General features: G+C 43.7%; 1 protein-coding gene across 1 annotated transcript in view; it reads left to right on the top strand.

Moving 5' to 3' along the window:
- Positions 1-1,968: 1,968 nt before the first annotated feature.
- Positions 1,969-18,509, top strand: part of SYVN1 (synoviolin 1) — a 36,801-nt gene continuing 20,260 nt past the window's right edge. The window contains exons 1-8 of the mRNA XM_088480021.1: positions 1,969-2,119; positions 4,531-4,686; positions 5,257-5,349; positions 6,934-7,086; positions 9,155-9,203; positions 9,688-9,791; positions 13,804-13,930; positions 14,571-14,670. Of these exons, the coding sequence (XP_088336147.1) occupies positions 4,555-4,686; positions 5,257-5,349; positions 6,934-7,086; positions 9,155-9,203; positions 9,688-9,791; positions 13,804-13,930; positions 14,571-14,670 (758 nt within the window). The 5' untranslated portion in view covers positions 1,969-2,119; positions 4,531-4,554. The remainder of the gene's footprint in view (positions 2,120-4,530; positions 4,687-5,256; positions 5,350-6,933; positions 7,087-9,154; positions 9,204-9,687; positions 9,792-13,803; positions 13,931-14,570; positions 14,671-18,509) is intronic.

Genomic DNA, 18,509 nt, shown 5'->3' with positions numbered 1-18,509 from the left:
ACCACGCCTCCTCAATTTAACCATGTACCCCTAGTACACAGGCCCGACACTGCTCTTGACAGTACTGGTGTTGGCAGATAAACGGCTTCAAACGCTCCTCGGGAGGTCGTGATCTGCTGTGCTGTACACTCGTTCCCAACCTCCAGATCACGTTGGAAAGATCTGAAGTACACATTGAGCGGGAAATTGCTTAGTGTGTACAGGTGCACACCGATCTAATAATCGCTCTGTCGGATCGGAACACTTATTGGACCGACAGCATTTATCGGATAGTGTGTACCCAGCTTATGGACATTAAAGGTGCCCATACACGGTGTGATAAAGCAGCCGATTCGACTGATTGGTACGATTTGGCTGCTATATCGTACCGTGTATGGGCATAATATCGGACAGAGCGCGCACCTGTGGGGTCGTACATCGCACCCCCTGATCTTACTGCAGGTTCAGTCGATCAGGGGATGCGATGTGCGATCCCATGCAGCACTATGCGGAAGGAGGAGGGGGGAGCCGGCATATCGGGCGGTCGGCCACCTGATTGCACTATGTGTGGGGACCGCCCGATATGTCGGACGTCGGATCCCCCGTCGCCTAGCACGGTGCCTATTGCACCGTGTATGGGCACCTTTACTGCTTTGCTTAGAGACGTCCCATTATTAGAAGGCTTACATACTCTAAACTTTTCTTGCTGACATTTTTTTACATTGTTTGCATTCTTGTTACATGTGAAATCTACACATTCTTTGTGACATTTTCATGTTTATATATTTTATCATTTGTGTTTATTTAATGTTTCATAACATTGGATGACATACAGTGGTATGCTAATATTAATTATAATAATCAATATATTTTACACGTCTTCTATCTCTTTTTCCTTATCAGTTTTTTATACAGGCAACTGTCTGTAAGTGGTTGTGTTATATAGTAGTCGATATTTTACTTCTTTATTTGTACTCATAAGGGAAATGTTAGTGATCATCTAAACTATCACCTATGGTCAAGGGAACTCTGCATTAACTGATGGTGAATACAATTTAGAGCATTGATAACACAACACTATGTTGTTATGTACTTTTTTCTCATATATTACATTACATCTGTGTTGTGAGGAAACATCTCCACAGGACCAACAGAAATGTTGTTACGAAAAAACCTCTAAAATATAAATTGTTTGTCCAAGAAGTGACACTTCTTCCTTTGTACTCACAGGCTGCTTTTTTCTGTTTTTGCGCTGTCTCTTATTCATTTTCTTTTTTAATCTGATTTATCAAATCTTCTAAGGAGGACAATCAAGGTCTTTCCATAACAACTAATCAGATTCTAGCTATAATGTATCTAGTACATTCTATAAAATGATAGCTACAATCTGATTGGTTGCTATGGACAACACCACTCTACTTGTCCTCTTTAAGGCTTGGGGACCGCACCACAGCTACACAAACCCAACGTCAACGAGCACTATCTAGTAGCAAATCAATTTGTCATAAATCTCCCTTCCCTATTGGGCCGCGTCAGCTCCCCAAGTCCTCCTGCGCAGTCTCATTGGTGGAGCCACGCAGCAGGCAGCCAATCAGGTGCAGCCACGGTCACAGTACAGGAGGACGCTGGCAGGGAGCTCGGCATGACAGTGTGTAACAGGGTTCCCTGTACATGTCCCAGCCTGTGGCAATAAAGTGCTCAGTTACTATATCATCTCTCCCTGCCACAACACTGTCACCCTTTGCACTCCCCCACCGCCAGCGTTACTTGTGGTACATTCCTCTCCTGTAACACTGCAGTGGTCGGTACCACTTTACAAAAACGGGGTGAATTACTTGTACGTAAACGCTCGCTGTCTCATGCCCCTTTTTAACCGGTTATAAGCGCTCTGTCCGGTAACCGCCGGTGTCAGTGTGATGTGGTAAATAATATTTTCTTCACGTCATGCATGCGGATAATGGGCCGAGGTAAAGGTGTACGTTGCCACCCTTTTATCTCCTGCTCTTTGGATGCACCCAGCCGCCCGGAAGTGAGGTGTCTGGTGTATGAGCCTCTGCTTCCTGTTTTGGGCTGTTAATGACAGCAGCAGCAACAGCTGGGAAGGAACCCGAGGAGCGGGCAGGAGCTGTCACTGGCTGGGGTAAGGCTGGTGTGGCTGGGTGAGGGCAGCAGGGAACCAGGCTGTGCTGCACACAGTACAGGGCTGAGGGTACTGGCTATACACAGTAATGTCATACTAGGGGGACATGCCTCAGCCCTGGCAGAGTGCTGGGAGTCAGGGCAGAGGGGCAATGTCAGTATAGAGGAGGATACCTGGGGCTGGGAATGAGGTAAGTGCTCTGTAATGCTGCTGCTGATAAATACATAATGAGAGAATAATACACATAGTCAGTGTAGTTGCTGCATACAGCTGGGAGTCTGTGGCTCTGTGCATGCTTTGCTACTAATGACAATCAGATGACATTTCTCTTTCCCAAGCAGGTTAAGTTTAGAGCAGTGGATTACTCCATCGCTGTGCAATGCATTTATGGCTCCTTTATATTAACCTCAGTCCACACTGACCATGCTGTTGAAATGTGTTACCCTAAACTATATGGTTACTGCATGTTTTGGATTTAAGACTGTGGACATCATGGAAGATTGGTTACATCCTTTGTGTCCATACTGTCTGCTCCGAAGACATTCTATAATGATTGCATAACATTTATTGATTTATTTTTGTCTTCACTATGCAAATACAATTTGATGACATAATATGGATATAGGGGATGTAGTTATTATCCCAGCTGTTGGAATGCCGGCACTCATAATGCTGGATAGTATTAGACCACCTTTTGGTGGTGTATTCTATGCAGTGTGTGTGTTTATATCTCACTAGCTGTGTGAAATCATGCAGAGAATTGGGGATAGATATGATGGCTTTCTGTTACCAGATGTTTCCTGCAGGTGCAGAGATCACGTGTGATGTGATGGTGAAACCTGCAGATTATGTATGCCAATAAATTATTGTATTTTGTAGCTATTCTTCAGTCTTTATACATTAAGGTATAATACTATGTGATAACATTACTATTGATGAATTTGACATCATATGTCTATTGATGTCTGGAGCAGATCTCTGTGTTCCTGTAATATGTATTTGAAACCTTCAGAGTATACGCTGCCGGTAGGTGTAACACTGGCATTGATTGTTTAATGTATGCTCTGACTTAACAAGATAATGGGGACAATGCAGAGTTGCATGCAAGTCCATTTTGCAGACAGACCTAGTGATTTTCTGTACTGTGCATGCTCCACGGCGGAGAGTACATCATCTATGGGCAATTCAGTGTATCTCTGGGCCTGACTCAGCACGGATCGCAATTACAACTGTGTACGCAGATCGAGTGATTGTTAGCCATTGCGCATAAGCCTCACTGCAATTACAGACGCAGAGAGGAATCCATCGCAGAGTGATTGACAGGCGGGTGATGGGGGAGTGGTTGGAAAAACGCAGGCGTGCCTGCCCATTTGAATGCCATTTCATGGGCGTGCATAAATTAATCGCTGCGATTGCATACGCAGCTTGAGTACTCACTGCATGCGATAAGACTTGCAATTTCTGCGACGGCATAGAAAAAAGTGGAGAGCGGATGCACCATACAACCATTTAATAATTATTCATCATATACAAGGTTTTTGGCATATATTTGGCCAAAGTAATTATCTTACCCACCAATGTCAAGGTAACCTCATCGGGTAAGTCCCCAACATTATAGGGGTTTATGTTTGGGGCGTAGGGACACCCCCAAACAAACCCAGCCAAACCACCCCAGGGCACAACACAAATGCAGAATAGCAGTGAAGTGTTAGGTAAGTGAAAGTAGCTGCTTAGTGTTAGAATGTTAAGTGAAAAATAAATGTGTGAAAATGTAACAAATACAAAATTTCTGTGACGGGTCAGACCGATTGTAATTGTGCATGACAGGCCGATGTGCTTCAATGGTACCGATGTATACGCAAGACTGCAAGGTATTACGGATGTGAGAAAACATAGATGCATGCGACTAGGCTTACTGGCAGATACTCTATATGAATTTGGATCCATGCAAACAGTGCACGTGAAATTGCAGCTGACTTGCGTGTAACTCTGAATTAGTTACTCTGTCTTACATGTCAGTCAGGGAAGTGTGCAGTTGTGTACTATACGCGTGCAGTAATGTGGCAGTTTTTATTACGCTCTCCTCTATATGTGCTGTCATTTATAGGGCTTTGATGTATATAGTAATTATATCTTATTTGTGCATGGTGTGGCAAATTACGTAATTGGGCTACGTGACGTAATGCAGAATAACATACTTATGCAGGTGTACAAAAATCTAAGTTTCGTTTTTGAAAATATTGCAATTGAGCAGTATGATAGTTGTTGCTTGCTGAGTATGACCTGTGTTTAAACCTGCTACAGCATATAATATGGAATTCCTAAATGTATTTATTTTCTTTTTATAAATGAGACCATTCTAGGTAATCCATAGGGAATAAGTATTAACATTCTTCCTTGACTTTCTGCAGGGTGCTGTCCCTCCCATTGCTACCATGATGAGGACAGCAATGATGACGGGTGCCAGTCTGGCCCTTACAGCTGCGGTGGTGACCCATGCTTATCTTCTCAAGCACCAGTTCTACCCCACAGTTGTGTACCTGACCAAATCAAGCCCAAGCATGGCTGTGAGTGATAACAGTGGTGCACTCATTAGAAGTACTTGGACGTTAAGATTCAATTATATCTCCCGCAGATATCTTAAGTCTCTGTCGTCAGGCGAGGCAACTTCCAGATGCTCTTTATAAGCAGTGCTTGTTTCCCCTTCAGTATATAATATGTTTTGGATGCTGCCTCTTCTAATGTGCACATTAATTTATTAGTATCATATTCGTAATAGATCTGACTTGTGGGAGTTAATAATAGGCTGCATAGTTATCACCACTAGGTAAATGACTACACAAGGTGCTCATATTACATTAATATCTCTTCCAAATGTATCATTTTTCTTGTATAGAATCCCTTTATACGATGCTCATGGGATTAAATGTCTACATTGATACATACCAGTATGTGCCAATGATCAGAAACTGAGATCTGTGCCATATTAAAGCAAATTTTCACTTAAGAATCAGATAATAGAATTAACAATGATAATGTTACTAGATGGCTATGTCTGTTGATTTTGTTTATTGTAATACAGTGTGGTTAGGAAATAGATGGTAGATGTATTAACTGCAATGTTGCTTCACCCGTAGGTTCTTTATATACAAGCATTTGTCCTGGTGTTCCTCTTAGGAAAGTTCATGGGCAAAGTCTTTTTTGGTCAGCTGAGAGCAGCTGAGATGGAGGTGAGTGATATGGGGAGATTGCATGCTGTTATGTACATAGTACTCCGTTCACATGCCATGTGCCTGTTTTATGTCAATGTAATGCTGCCTTGTGTTGGCTGTCTGGGCTGTGTGTCTGTCCAGCTGTTATAAGTAACCATTGATTCCAACAAATAGAAACATACCCATTTATTGCCATCATAGAGGATTTGCTGAGGGGATTGGGGAGCAGTTTGGATCAGGCTGGGGGACGGTACAGGGAATATTTTAAGTACTTTGTAAAAGAAAAAAAAAAAATTAGTGTAAACTTACACATCTATAATCTTCCCTGTACAAACTATGATTCTTCTATAGATCGTTTGTTACTGAAGAGAGGCTGATCCTGAGTTTGGAGCAAATAAAAAGCAAGCTACTTTGCACCTTGACAAACATGGGGTTCAAATACATTTATATTTTTGCATGCAGAGTAAATACTGGCTGCTTTTACATGTAGCCTGCAAATACTGGACAGCTCTTTTTTTACACTGCAATTTGGATTTGATTTTGGTCATGACCCTCTCACCTCTAAATCTCTCTGCCCATTTTACCTCTGCAGTGCAACATGGTTTTGCCAAGGTGCAAAGTTATGTTCCTTTTTTTGTTTTGTTTTTTGCTTTGCTCCCAAGTCAGAATCAGCCCTTAAGTGTTTTTGTTTTTACAGCATATATATATTATTGTAGGACCGGATACTGACCTTCATTTATCTCGTACTGAATAATATCAGGTAACCGGCTTGTGGCACCCACGTGTCTGACCGCGGCGATTTCACAAATAACTTTCTGCTTTATATTTGTTTTCCATTTACTGGGAATGGTAAAGACCTCTTAAAAGCCTAATGCTAAGTACTCACTATCTATTTATCGGGCCAATCAATCAATAATAGACTAATTGGCCTAATAATTGTAAAGCGTGTATGCAGGAATGTTCAAACAAATCGGGGGAACAACACGCAATCTCCCGAACCTGTTCAAAAGATGATGGGAAGATACACACTGAGCAAGAAATTGCTCAGTGTGAGCAGGTGCGCACCGATCTTATTATCGCTCTATTGGATCTCCGGGTTTGTCGGAACGGCGGCACCAACCGTTACAGTGTGTGCCCAGCTTTAGTTTCTGCTCCTGCTAGTGTGCCATATATTGTTAGTGATAAGCTGATATATACATCTGCGTTCCCTGCTAATCCTGTAAATGTGCCTGAGCAGATGCTCGTGACAACACTTATTGTATAGCTACCACTGACCTGATCTATGAAATAATACCCAGTTCTGGTGAATGGTGTCCTTTTAGAATCTCTGATGTTTAATGTCATTTTTGTATGCTTCACAATCTTAGTAGCCGTGTATTCATTTAAGTCTACTCATGTTAAAAGTACCTGGAAATCCTGAATACATTTCTCATGTGGTATGTAGCAAATATGTGTGTGTTAATGTTGCAAGCACTGTACCTGTAGCGTATATACATAGTTCAAGTATTCAGATAAATACTGTTTACTTAGTAAGTTATGTAACACATTCCTTTCCTCTCTTGTTTGTTCCTTGTTGCTGCCATGTTGTCACACCGGTCTCAGCATCTCCTGGAGCGTTCCTGGTATGCCGTCACAGAAACATGCCTCGCTTTCACAGTATTCCGGGATGATTTCAGTCCACGATTCGTGGCTCTCTTCACTCTTTTGCTGTTCCTCAAATGTTTCCACTGGCTGGCTGAGGATCGTGTTGATTTTGTAAGTTATACACACTGTTTTCCCAAAGTAAAGGAACCGTGTCATCAAAACCAATGGCTATTTTAAATGAAGGGTTGTGCCATTATTGTTTAAATAAATTAGTGTTTCATTGCTGTCGTGCACAGTGCTCAATTTTCAGTTGTTATGCAAGCTATATGGCTATAGGAAAGATCATCAGCTAATTCTTATTAAGTTTTTACTGACAGTTTATTATTTTAAAGCCATTGGTGCTAGAGGAGGAGAGTCACAATGATACCCTTCATAGGGGCAATCTGAAGAGGTTATGTTTACAAAGCAACGGCTATTTCAAGCTACCTCTTCTTGGTGGATTTGACCTCAAAATTGAATGTGGTCCTAATATTAGGTGCAAAGCCCGGGGTGTGTCTCACTTATTAATGCTGGTTTAAATTTTGAGACAAAAGCCGCGACTTCATAAATATACCCTGAAGCTTAATTCTTATGTGTAAACGTTTTGCATAATGGAAAACAACTAAAACTTTAGTGCTCTTCTAACTGAAAACTTTCACGTGTGGCATTAGAAACAGAATGGGAGGATACTGTAAGGGGAATAAGGGCAGGATAGAGATCTACTGACCGCTACGCCGTGCCGCATATGCTTCACACAAACATAGTAATCGTCATTTCTTGTAAGATGCCACAAAACGCAGTGTAATTATAGCAATCAGTCATTATAACAAGTAGCATAACAAACATATCCTACATAATGAGGTGTACAGAAAAGAAGCAGACATAAGATAGATGGTCTCCTATGGTGTCAGACATCAATACTTGGAGGAAGAGGGGCAAGCAAGTAGGATATGGAAGTAGTTGGCAGTATCTAGAGAGGGAGCATTAGATGGCGGTAGGATAGGCCAACATGAAACGGTAAGTTCTCCCTTCCTACTTCCATATGGTTAATGATGGTTATTTGATTTGGTTGCTGCTAATGAGACCAGGGAGGCCATTATTACTGCTCTTTAGTCTGGAACGGCTATAAGGAATTGCGGACACTTTGTGGCTCCTTTATAGGCAATATATGAAAATAATAAGACCATTTACAATTCTTCATTCTCCAGTGTGAGGTATAATTTAAAACCAGTGAGAAGTATTTATAATATAAATATTATGAGATTTATTGCTGTAATGATATATACAGCAGTATAGTAGGATCTATATGACTGTCTTGGTGTAACATCTATGCCTGTGTGACTGGTATATGTAGCTCTGCATGGAGATCACGAGAGCTTTATTGTGTCCTGTGCTTTTCTCACATTATGTGACATTTGGAAGGTGATCAGGGAAATCTCTGGGTGATATCTTAGGGCTCTGTTTAGAAATAAATGATACATCATTTTGTACGTATATCCATTTTAAAATGTATAAAGCTGCGTTACTACCTAAAATGATGTATAATTTACTTTAGGAATTTGATGTAAGCGGAAAGATCCAGCAGAGTTGCAGTGTCCATTATTGTGCTTTCTGTGTACCCCCCATTCACACCTTTTTACAGCTCTTGCATACAAAAGCGGAAACATTGGTCGCCCATTGAACCTCTGAGCAAGCATAGGCTGTCTCAGAATGGTCATTTCACCTAAGATGCTGGGGATTCTCCAGCTGCGACCGAATTCATAGATGCTCAATAGGCCACGGCCAATAAACGGTCCCAAAATACCTCCTAAAGCGATGTACAATGTACTGCAGGAAGTGGGTGTAAGGGGGAAGGACCAAGCAGTAGCTGCAGTGTCCATTGTTGTGGTTTCCATTCACACCTATACAGCATCACACAGCTACAGGTTTTGAGGGAGATTTTTGAACAATGGATCAACGGAGAATACGGCATGAAGCAGCTATTGTGGCTCTTGGGAGCGGGAGGAATTGTTGAGCTCTGGGTGGTAAAGCAGCATTAGATTTTAATTCCCGTTCCTTTATTTGCTTCACAATTGTGATCTGGAATTTACTCTGAGAGTGAATTGAAAGGACCTGAGGGGACGGCTTGTCTCGTTGTTTACCTACTGCTTTTGTCTCATCTTTATACCCTTTTTTTTTTTTTTTTTTAAATATTACACAGATGGAGCGCAGTCCGAACATTTCCTGGCTCTTCCATTTCCGTATCCTTGGTAGGTGCCATATAAACATCATTTACACACAAACTTTTACACTTCATCACTCTGCAGAAATTCCCCTCACTTGACAAGCAATAAGCTTACAGAGTATTTGAGGTCTGCACAAATGAAGGTTATCAGAAGTCCTTCATGAGTGACTGCTTGCAGCCTGTTTGAGCTGTTCAGTCTCACTTCCTCTCTTGTGCTGGCCGCTATATGTTTTGCATACACCTGCACTGACTATAAATATGCCCTAGAGGTCTAACTACTCTGATGCTGCCTTTCCTCTGTATAGTGTCTGCATTCTGTATGTTACTGTCACACTATTCTTACACCAATATTACATCACGTTACTGACAAACGATACTTGTTGCAGTGGTTATAGATGTACAGTATTATATTATCCCAATGTATATGTATGGGTGAATTACTGAATGTAAAATGTTCTGTGTCTACTCTGTATCCTTAATATGTATGTCATTCTTTCCATTTGCTCCAGCTCTGATGCTCCTGCTGGGTGTGCTGGATGTTCTGTTTGTGTCCCATGCTTATCACAGTTTGGTCACCCGAGGAGCCTCAGTACAGCTAGTATTTGGGTTTGAGGTAAGTAATGAAGTCTGATAGTCACAAACAAATTTGTATGTGTAAAATGTGAGGCTGTTGGTCGGCTTAAACCTAATTAATAAAGTTTTGTTTGGGGGCTTCTCAATGAATATGGAGGCAGCGTGTATTTCTTGTTAAATACAGACCTTTTATTCTATTAGATATTCAACAAAAACATTGCTGCATTGTACAATGAATATCATAAATCTGTATTTGTTACGTCAGTTTGAAGCTCACAGATCACATCACTGCTGAGTAATACATTTGTTTTTTGGTTTTAAATAAATCTTTTTACAACTGCTATGTTAGTGACCTTAGAATAACAAGCCTATGATTAATAATTTATAATAAAAGGAAAAGTGCCACACCCTTCCACTTCATATTGTCGAAGTCAGTGCCGTTCCTTTGCTTCTTACATAGATCTGTATAGCCAATATCCTAATTTTTAGCTCCGTACAATTGTGCATACTGAGGATCATGTAAGAGGAAGTTTGTCTTTGAAGCCTGCAAGGAAATGGATTGAAATGGAACAGAACCTTTGCAGCTGCATTCGACTTTCCTCTCTGATGCACACATTTTATATTCCCCTGTGTACGTTATGTGGACAGTATACAGCTTACACCGGCACAGAGCAAAACAGACCAACATGGAGTATTTGACACACTCTGCTAATTCAGACTGTTCCATAATTCACTCATTTCTATTAGATATCAATAATACACAGTTTTGGCACTGGCCGAGCTGGTCTGTCTCTTAGTTGTACTCTAGAATGCCAACGTGTCTGATTTTCATTTAGCTGGACACTTGTATGTTTGTCATTTTGTTTTTCTTTCGATATCCTTATAACCTGTTTTCTTTGTCATCCTATCTGGGGGGCACTGGATACCATGGAGTGTAGAGGATGTTGTTCAAGGAGAAGACACAAATGTAAACTGAACTTGTTTTTTGGGCTGCCTCCTCCCCTCTCTACATCTCATAGTGTGTTATTTTATTTTGTTGTGCCCAAAGAGTGGGCACCATCTTGGGAACTTTGTAAATCTTTATTGGAGTTGGAGAGTTTCCTAGTTCAAGATGGAGTCCATCCATACAGCCATCAGTTCTATGGAGCAGAACGAGTTTATTACTGACATGGATATAAAAGATGTGTTTTCACATATCCCAATCTGGAAAGGGCTTTGTGGTTTGGCCACAGCTCTGCGGGTATTCACACAGGTCATGGCTGTCATAGTGGCGCACCTGATGTCCAAGGGAGTGACTATCACCAAATATCTGGACAATCTTCTCATCAATGCCAGCTCTGTAACTCTGCTCTGCTCTCATCTATAGCTGACCATGAAAACAATGGAATGGCATGGTTGGGTGATCAGCTTCCCCGAAGTCTTACCCCATCCCATCACAGTGCATTATCTTCCTGTGCATCCTGGAACAGGGTTGATCTGGAAGTGGACCTTAGGGACCACAGATGCCAGTTTGCAGGGTTTTGGTGTAGCGACGCTTAGTATTCATTTCCAAGAAGTTTGGACTTTGGCAAAGGCAAGACTTCGAATAAACATCTTGGCGTTATGGATCATTCATATGGCTCTCCTTCAAGTCTCATCTTTGAGGAAGGCTGCTCAAGATCTAGTTGGACACGTGGCTTACATCATCCATCAAGGCGGAATACGCAGCTTTGTGGCAATGGTGGAAACGGTGATCATGTTTTGATGGGTGGAAAGGCCATGTGCCAGTGATATCGGCAGCGTTCATCACAGGTATAGAATGGGAAGTGGAACCTTGCACGAGGTTCATCCCAGAGAATGGTCATTTTATCGGGAGATCTTCGACCAACTCCTAGACTGATGGGGTGGGGTGTATCAGAGGTGGACTTGATGGCTTCTTGACAAAACCAGAAGGTACCACTCTGTCAAGCGCCCGAGGTATCCGAGCGCATTCTTGGTGGATACAATGACTGTCTCCTAGAAGTTCTGCTTAGTGAATCTATTTCCGTTGATTCTGCTCCCTTGCATGCTGAAAACGTCAAAATCCGAGGAAGTTCCCGTCACCCTGGTGGCTCCAAACTGACCAAAGTGGTTTTGGTACACAGTCATCCTCAGCATGGCGGTGGATCATCCTTGGCCACTGCGCATCCGACCAGATCCACTTAATCAGGGCCTGTTTTTCCATCAAGACTTGACTTTGTTTGCTTTGATGGTATGGCTGTTGAAGCCATGATCCTCAACGCTAAGGTCCTCTCTGATCAGGTCATTCAGATCATGATAAAGGCCAAAAAGCCATGACATTTGAAGGATTTACATCTCCTGGCGTGAACATAAGCGGGCACATACTACATCATTCAGTTTGGTTCAGGTTTGACTATTTCATTATTTTTCCAACGTGAGTTGGCCAGCCATCCCTAAAGTTCAAACCTTTCTTTACTATGTTCTTTCATGTCCAACTGTCTTTATTTTTTCTCCCATGGCTGCTCTGTTGGATCTCAATTTGGCCATGTCCGCACTTCAAAAGCTCTGGATATATTGGATCTCAACTTTCTGACCAGGATTGTTTCATTTTTGCTGGCCATCTCATCTATCAGATGACAGGGAGGTTCTGTGTACCAGTTTTTCTTTTCAGCCAAATGTCTCCCGATTTCATAGTTATTGTGATGACGTCCTCTGGCAGCAAGAATGCTCTGGGCATTCTTGATGTTTTCAGAGCCTTGTGGATCTATGTGGAGAGATCTGCTGTATACCATAAAACGGACCGCCTACTAACGCTCTATGATGTGCACAAGAGAGGTCAGCCAGTAACTAAACAGTTAGTGGCTAAATGGATCACGGCGACCATCCCATCAAGCGTATGTTTCGGAGGGGTCCTCAATGCCATATCACCTGACTACCCATTCTATCAGATCGGTGAGCACTTCTTGGCCGGTGCAACACTGTGCCCCTGTGGGGCAATTATGCAAGGTGGCCTCCTGGTCCTCAAACCATACTTTTTACGAATTTCTAAAATTGAATGTTTTTGTAGCTAGAGATGGCAGTTTTGGACGAAAAGTATTGAGTGCAGCCATAGCATCTTTGGAACGGAACCGGTATGACCTACTGCCGGACTAAAGCCCGGCGGATATAATACCAACGCCGGAAGGCAGAAGAATGGAGATCCCGACAGGGTAAGTATTTAAGCTATCCTAACTCTTCCCCCCCACCCCCCTAACACTAACACTCTCTTAGGGGTGCCTAACCCTAACCAACCCTTCCCCTAGCCTAACCCTTTGGGGGGGGTGCTTAACCCGAATTCCCCCCGGGAGCCCCTAAACATAACCCTCCCCAACCGCAGCTATCTGCTCCCGACGCCTAGCTTACCTCGGTTCGGTATCCCGAGCGTGGAGAGAAAAGGCGTCGGGATTTCGACGCCTATCATTAGTCCCATGCCGGGATTTCACAGTCGGGAAGCCGGCGGTTGGCATTTCGACCACCGGGCTTCCTGACCGCATACCCATTGGAACATTCCAATGGTATCCATTGTCCCCCAGATAGGATGACAAAAAAAATAGGATTTTTGGTATACGCCATTAAATCTGTTTCTATTAATCCATCTGGGGGACACTCCATTACCTCCCTTTCTGTGTTACACTTTTTCACTCTATCTTGTTTGAGTGGTGGTCTTGTTAGATGTGTTTATCTCTAGCTCCTATGTGCTTATTAAAGTCCAAACTAAGGCAATATGGGATGTAGAGGGGAAGAAGGTAGCCCTCAATCAAGTTTAGTTTGCACTTGTGCCTACTTCTTGAACAGCGCCCTCTAGTGTCCCCCAAATGGATTAAGACAAACCGATTTAATGGAGAATACCAAAAATCTATTTTGTGTAATACAAATGCAAGCTCTACCCACATAGTGCAAATGCATATTATTCTCCAGTGTAATAGATAAGTATATACTTGTATCACTGGTCTCTATATGAGATTTCCTGATTTGTTTTATTATTAATTTTATTCTCTGTTACTGATTGGCATGAATTTTTCTTGCTTTCTCAGTATGCCATACTCATGACCATGATCCTTACTGTGTTCATAAAGTATATCCTGCACTCAGTGGATCTGCAGAGCGAGAATCCATGGGATAATAAGGCTGTATACATGTTATACACTGAGCTCCTGACTGGTAAGCAGCATTTTGCTTTACAAAAACATTTTGTTTACAGCCATACTTATGGGAAACAATTCTAAATGTAAGTGCAGCAGTGTAGATACTTCTACTTTATGTCAGAGTCTAGTGTTAGCACAAGACTTGCATTTTTTTCCTGTCGACAGACCAGTCCCCTCTTAAGGGAAGACTTTAAGGGCCAAATAGAAGCAAACATTTCCATGTTTTTAATTGCATTAGTGTTGGTGCACCTACTAGTGCACTGTCTTATAGAAGAGCAACTGGAATGTGTAAAATGTATTTCCTAAGTATATAGAAACAAGCCCTGATTCCCCCAGAAGTGGCAAGGGTTTAAAGTCCTTTTACATGGGGAGAAAGACTGCACCCCATTTGCCTTTAATATCCTTCTAAGTAATGTAACCTTGTTTCTGAATTCAGTTTTATGTGGAATCTACGTCAGTGGCACAGAAGTATGCATGTGTCACTTTGTACTGCAGTTTTACACTTTTGTGGTTTGTAATTGATATTGCTTTAATTGTATGGTGTTTGCTGTGTAGCATGAGAGGGCATGTTGTTTTTCTAAGAAACAGTTTTACTCTTTGGAGTGGGATTTATTTATTTTTTAATCTTTAATCTTTTCCCTTTTCCTGTGTTGCAGGGTTTATAAAAGTTCTGCTATATGTTACTTTCATGGCAATCATGGTGAAATTCCACACATTTCCTCTCTTTGCCATTCGTCCGATGTACCTTGCAATGAGGTAAGAGAACTGGTAACCAAATGGTTGGTGTAACTGCCAGAGACTCTCCCATCATGATCATTCTAGAGGTGGCATCTGTTGTACAGCACGCAGCATTGTACATAGTATAAAGAGGCGATATGCCTGACCATAAGTTGAAGCATTTAGTTTAGGTAGCCTTACATGGGTCAATAATGCAATCATTTGTGACCTCTGTGGATAAAGATATATTAAGCTGTCTGTTGCTGACCTGGAATTATTCCTGCACCACTCTGCCCTCTCCTATCGATCTAGACCAAAGCAGATGTGTACTACCACCAAAGTAAGTCTAAAATAAATAATAGGAAATTCCTGTTGAACCCGTGAGGATGACTCCTATAAAACCATTCTCCATGACCCTTGTTTTTGGATCCTGATCTTTCTCCTTCATCCACTAGGGGACACTGGAGTTCAAGACAGTGGGGTATAGACGGTGGTAGAGCAGAGCCTGGCACTTTAAATAATTTAGAAGTGTGACTGGCTCCTCCCCCTCTATGCCCCATCAGCCCCAGTTTTTAGAATGTGCCCGAGAGAGCCGGTCGCACATCAGGCTGTCTCCAGCCTTTCTCATATAATTAATTATTACAAGCACTGAGGACAGGCAGGCTGCTTACTGTGGCAGTCTGCCTGCTACGTGGGAGCCGCCGGGAAGGGCACCACACGGCTACTGCAGCCTGTGTCCGGTGACCCTAAGGAGGGGGCACACATACTGGAGTCATCCGACCCTGCAAGGACCCGCCACTGCTGACACCGGCATGTGTCCGGGTTCCACGCCGCCCCCTCAGCCCAGCATCCCGGCCGCAGCAGTTGTAAGTATAACCACTGCTGCTAATAGCAGGAGCAGTGGATGCATAGCTGGGCTCAGTGACATAACATGTCACTGTTAGGAGACCCGACCATGCCCCCGCACGCACCCGAGTCCCTTATCGGGTAACAGCAGGTGCTAAGTGGTCCTAAAGAACGCGCTGCAGTGGCTGTCGCTACTTAATGGCCCCTTCCAGCACCCGCCGCGGCCCTGACAGGCAGCGTCCGGGTCTCGGGCTTATCCCTAGTCGGCCAGTTACTCATGTAACGCTGACAGGACAGCGCAGTGGCTACCGGGGGCGGAGCTTATCACCGGCGGCCATAGCATCAGCCGCCCATTCCGAATGGCGCGTCCTGCTTATCTAGCGGCGCCGTCTTAGTCAGGCTCTCCCTTTTCTGCCATATATAAGGCCCTTAGCAGTTGAAACCGGCTGGGTCCGGGACCTCCTCGCTATAGAGTACATATGTAGTGCTGTGGTAGGCGCGTTGAGCGGCCGCCGCGTGCGGACGCCAAATAGGAGCTCCAGCACAGCGTCCAAAAGGTCTGGGGTTCAATTCCCCCACTAAACTTCACCTTAAGCTCAGTGTCCGGGTCTCTGATTATGGGGAGTGGTGCGATGGCAGCGTGTGGCGCAATGGCAGCGTTTAGATCCCCGTTGCACCGCGCACCCTCCCACCCTGTACGCCCGCTATACACTAGGGTATCTCCAGCTTACGAGGTAGGCAGGCACATGCGTGCCCCATCAGGGAGATATTACACACAGCAGCTGCCTGTCCTGTGCAGCCGGCCAGTCCTGGGGCTGGTGTCCCTATGCTACAGCTTGTTCTGCAGCACATGGAAGCATCCACTGCAGAAGTACTACAGGTACCAGCATAGCATGTACACTGCAAGGGAGGAAGCACAAGCACTGCCTTGGCGAATTAGCAGCTCGCCTCAGAGCAGGCTTCCCTGTTATAACTAGTCTATAGTAACAGGCTAATAGCCTTTAAGTACCAGCGCAAGGCTCTGATCCCGCAGCGGCCCTTTCTGTGTGGTGTTTGTATGTTCTCCATGTGCTGGCAGCACTGCCTTAGCTATTACCATCTCTCCTCATCTAAATATCAGGAGGAGACGCCGCGTCCCGCAACTCCTGGCTGGGCTGAGCAGGCTTCCCTATTAGCTACTCTATAGCATAGAGCTAATAGCCTTATGTTATACAAAGCAGCGCTGTTTGATGTCACGCTGCTGCCACAGCAACACAACTTCAGTGTTCCCGTGAGTTAGCCCCTCTCCTGTCTTGCAGGAGAGACATTGATTTATGCGCAGTTTTGTTTCAAGAGCCTTGATTGCTCCCCGAATTCCCTGCACTGACCGGACTTTCAGCCTACTCCGCTTATACGACTAAGGGGGCTAGCAGCTCTATGCTGAGAAGTGTAACAGTTTGCGCACACACAGCGCGGTATTTCATAATCAAACAGCGTCCCCTGCTTCCCTTTTAAGGACCGTAATTACTACTGCACACAAGCAGTATAGCTCAGTGCACTACTTGCAGCCAGAAGTGCTTTAGCGCAGATCTCTTACGCCCACCACGCTGTGAGTGCTTCAGCAAGGGATGCCTGTCCTTGTATGACAGGAGTTTTAGTGCTAGCTACAGTGGATAGCTGGTTGCTAGTGGTAGGGGAACTAGCCCAATCCCGCTTTTCCACTATAACACCGCGTTAAGCGGTTCTGAAAGGGGCCAGTTGTTCAGCCGATGCATCACGGCTACAGACGATGTGCTGACATTACTTCCAGGACCGGTGCACAAACGCAGTCCTGCCAATTGCAGCGCCGCTTGGTTTACCCCGTCAGGCTCCCCTTCGTTCTGTAACATAGGGCGCCTAGATTAATCTAAGGGCCTGATATCTTAGCCTGTTAAATATTATAGCCTCATGGTGTATTGGCTCCACTGTTCCGGTGCTGCTGCCAGAACTTATGGTCATAGCATACCCTTCACCCAGGGTTAGCACATTTTTGCGTCCCATCCCCAGGTTTATGCCTCACATTGGCTTCCAATGCATATGTGGATACCATTTTAGGCTGGTCTTAAAACCTTTCTCACCAGCTTTCTGTGTTTACCTTAGAAGGTATGCATAGCTGCATCTTTTTATATCATGTGTTCCCTTTGGCAGCACATACAGGAAGAGGTTATTGACACGCGGCTGGTGTGGTGCTTGGCGTTGCTGCCTCACAACGCTGGGGTCTTCCTGTTGATTCCCACTTTGAAGAACAGATTCATCTGGCGCTAAGATGGCTCACCTGATAAGGCGAGTACGCCAGTAACAGAAGGGTCCCAGGATCAATACCAGTCTGGGACAGCACACTGCTCAAATATCCTGCCCCTACGCCGTAGCAGAATGATGGCCACACGTGGCACATGAACAGTCTTTGTATGTATATTGTATTTTATACTAGCCCTGCTGTATAACACACATGATGGAGTAAAATTTGTCCTTGGGCTCAGTTCATTCCATGGCTTTAATTATTGCTCATGTTCTAATTTTAAAATGTTACGTCACCTACTAAATTTGATGTAGGTACGCGTATCCATATGTGGATATCGCTTCTTATCCTTACCGTAGGAGCAGGGGTAGGATCTGTTCTTATCAATTTATGTCTAATACCTAGCATATTGATAGAAGGAGGCTGCGATTGGAGGCTGGCTCTCCTGATGCGGTAGTTGGTATGATGACTACGCTTTACACTCTCTCTCCCTGGGGATTGGGTTGTGTGTGCATATACATATATATATATTTATGTATATGTGTAGAATGCCTATACCTCCACAATCATTAGGTTTACCTATAATCCGTACAAGGGAAGCCGCCTGGGATTACCAGAAGCTGTAAGCTACATAAATACATATTAATATTATATGGTGGCTCTAAAAACTAGAGTCATGTGCTGCAGCTTACATGGTGATAGTCACAATTCTCTAAGGCATTGCTTCTAGTATGGATCCTAGACATGTCACATGTGTATGTGTGTGTGTGTGTAT

The sequence above is a fragment of the Taudactylus pleione genome, unplaced genomic scaffold (assembly GCF_031769625.1).
Source record: "Taudactylus pleione unplaced genomic scaffold, aTauple2 ptg000250l, whole genome shotgun sequence".
Lineage (NCBI taxonomy): Eukaryota > Metazoa > Chordata > Amphibia > Anura > Myobatrachidae > Taudactylus > Taudactylus pleione.
This window is presented reverse-complemented; position numbering and strand designations above follow the sequence as displayed.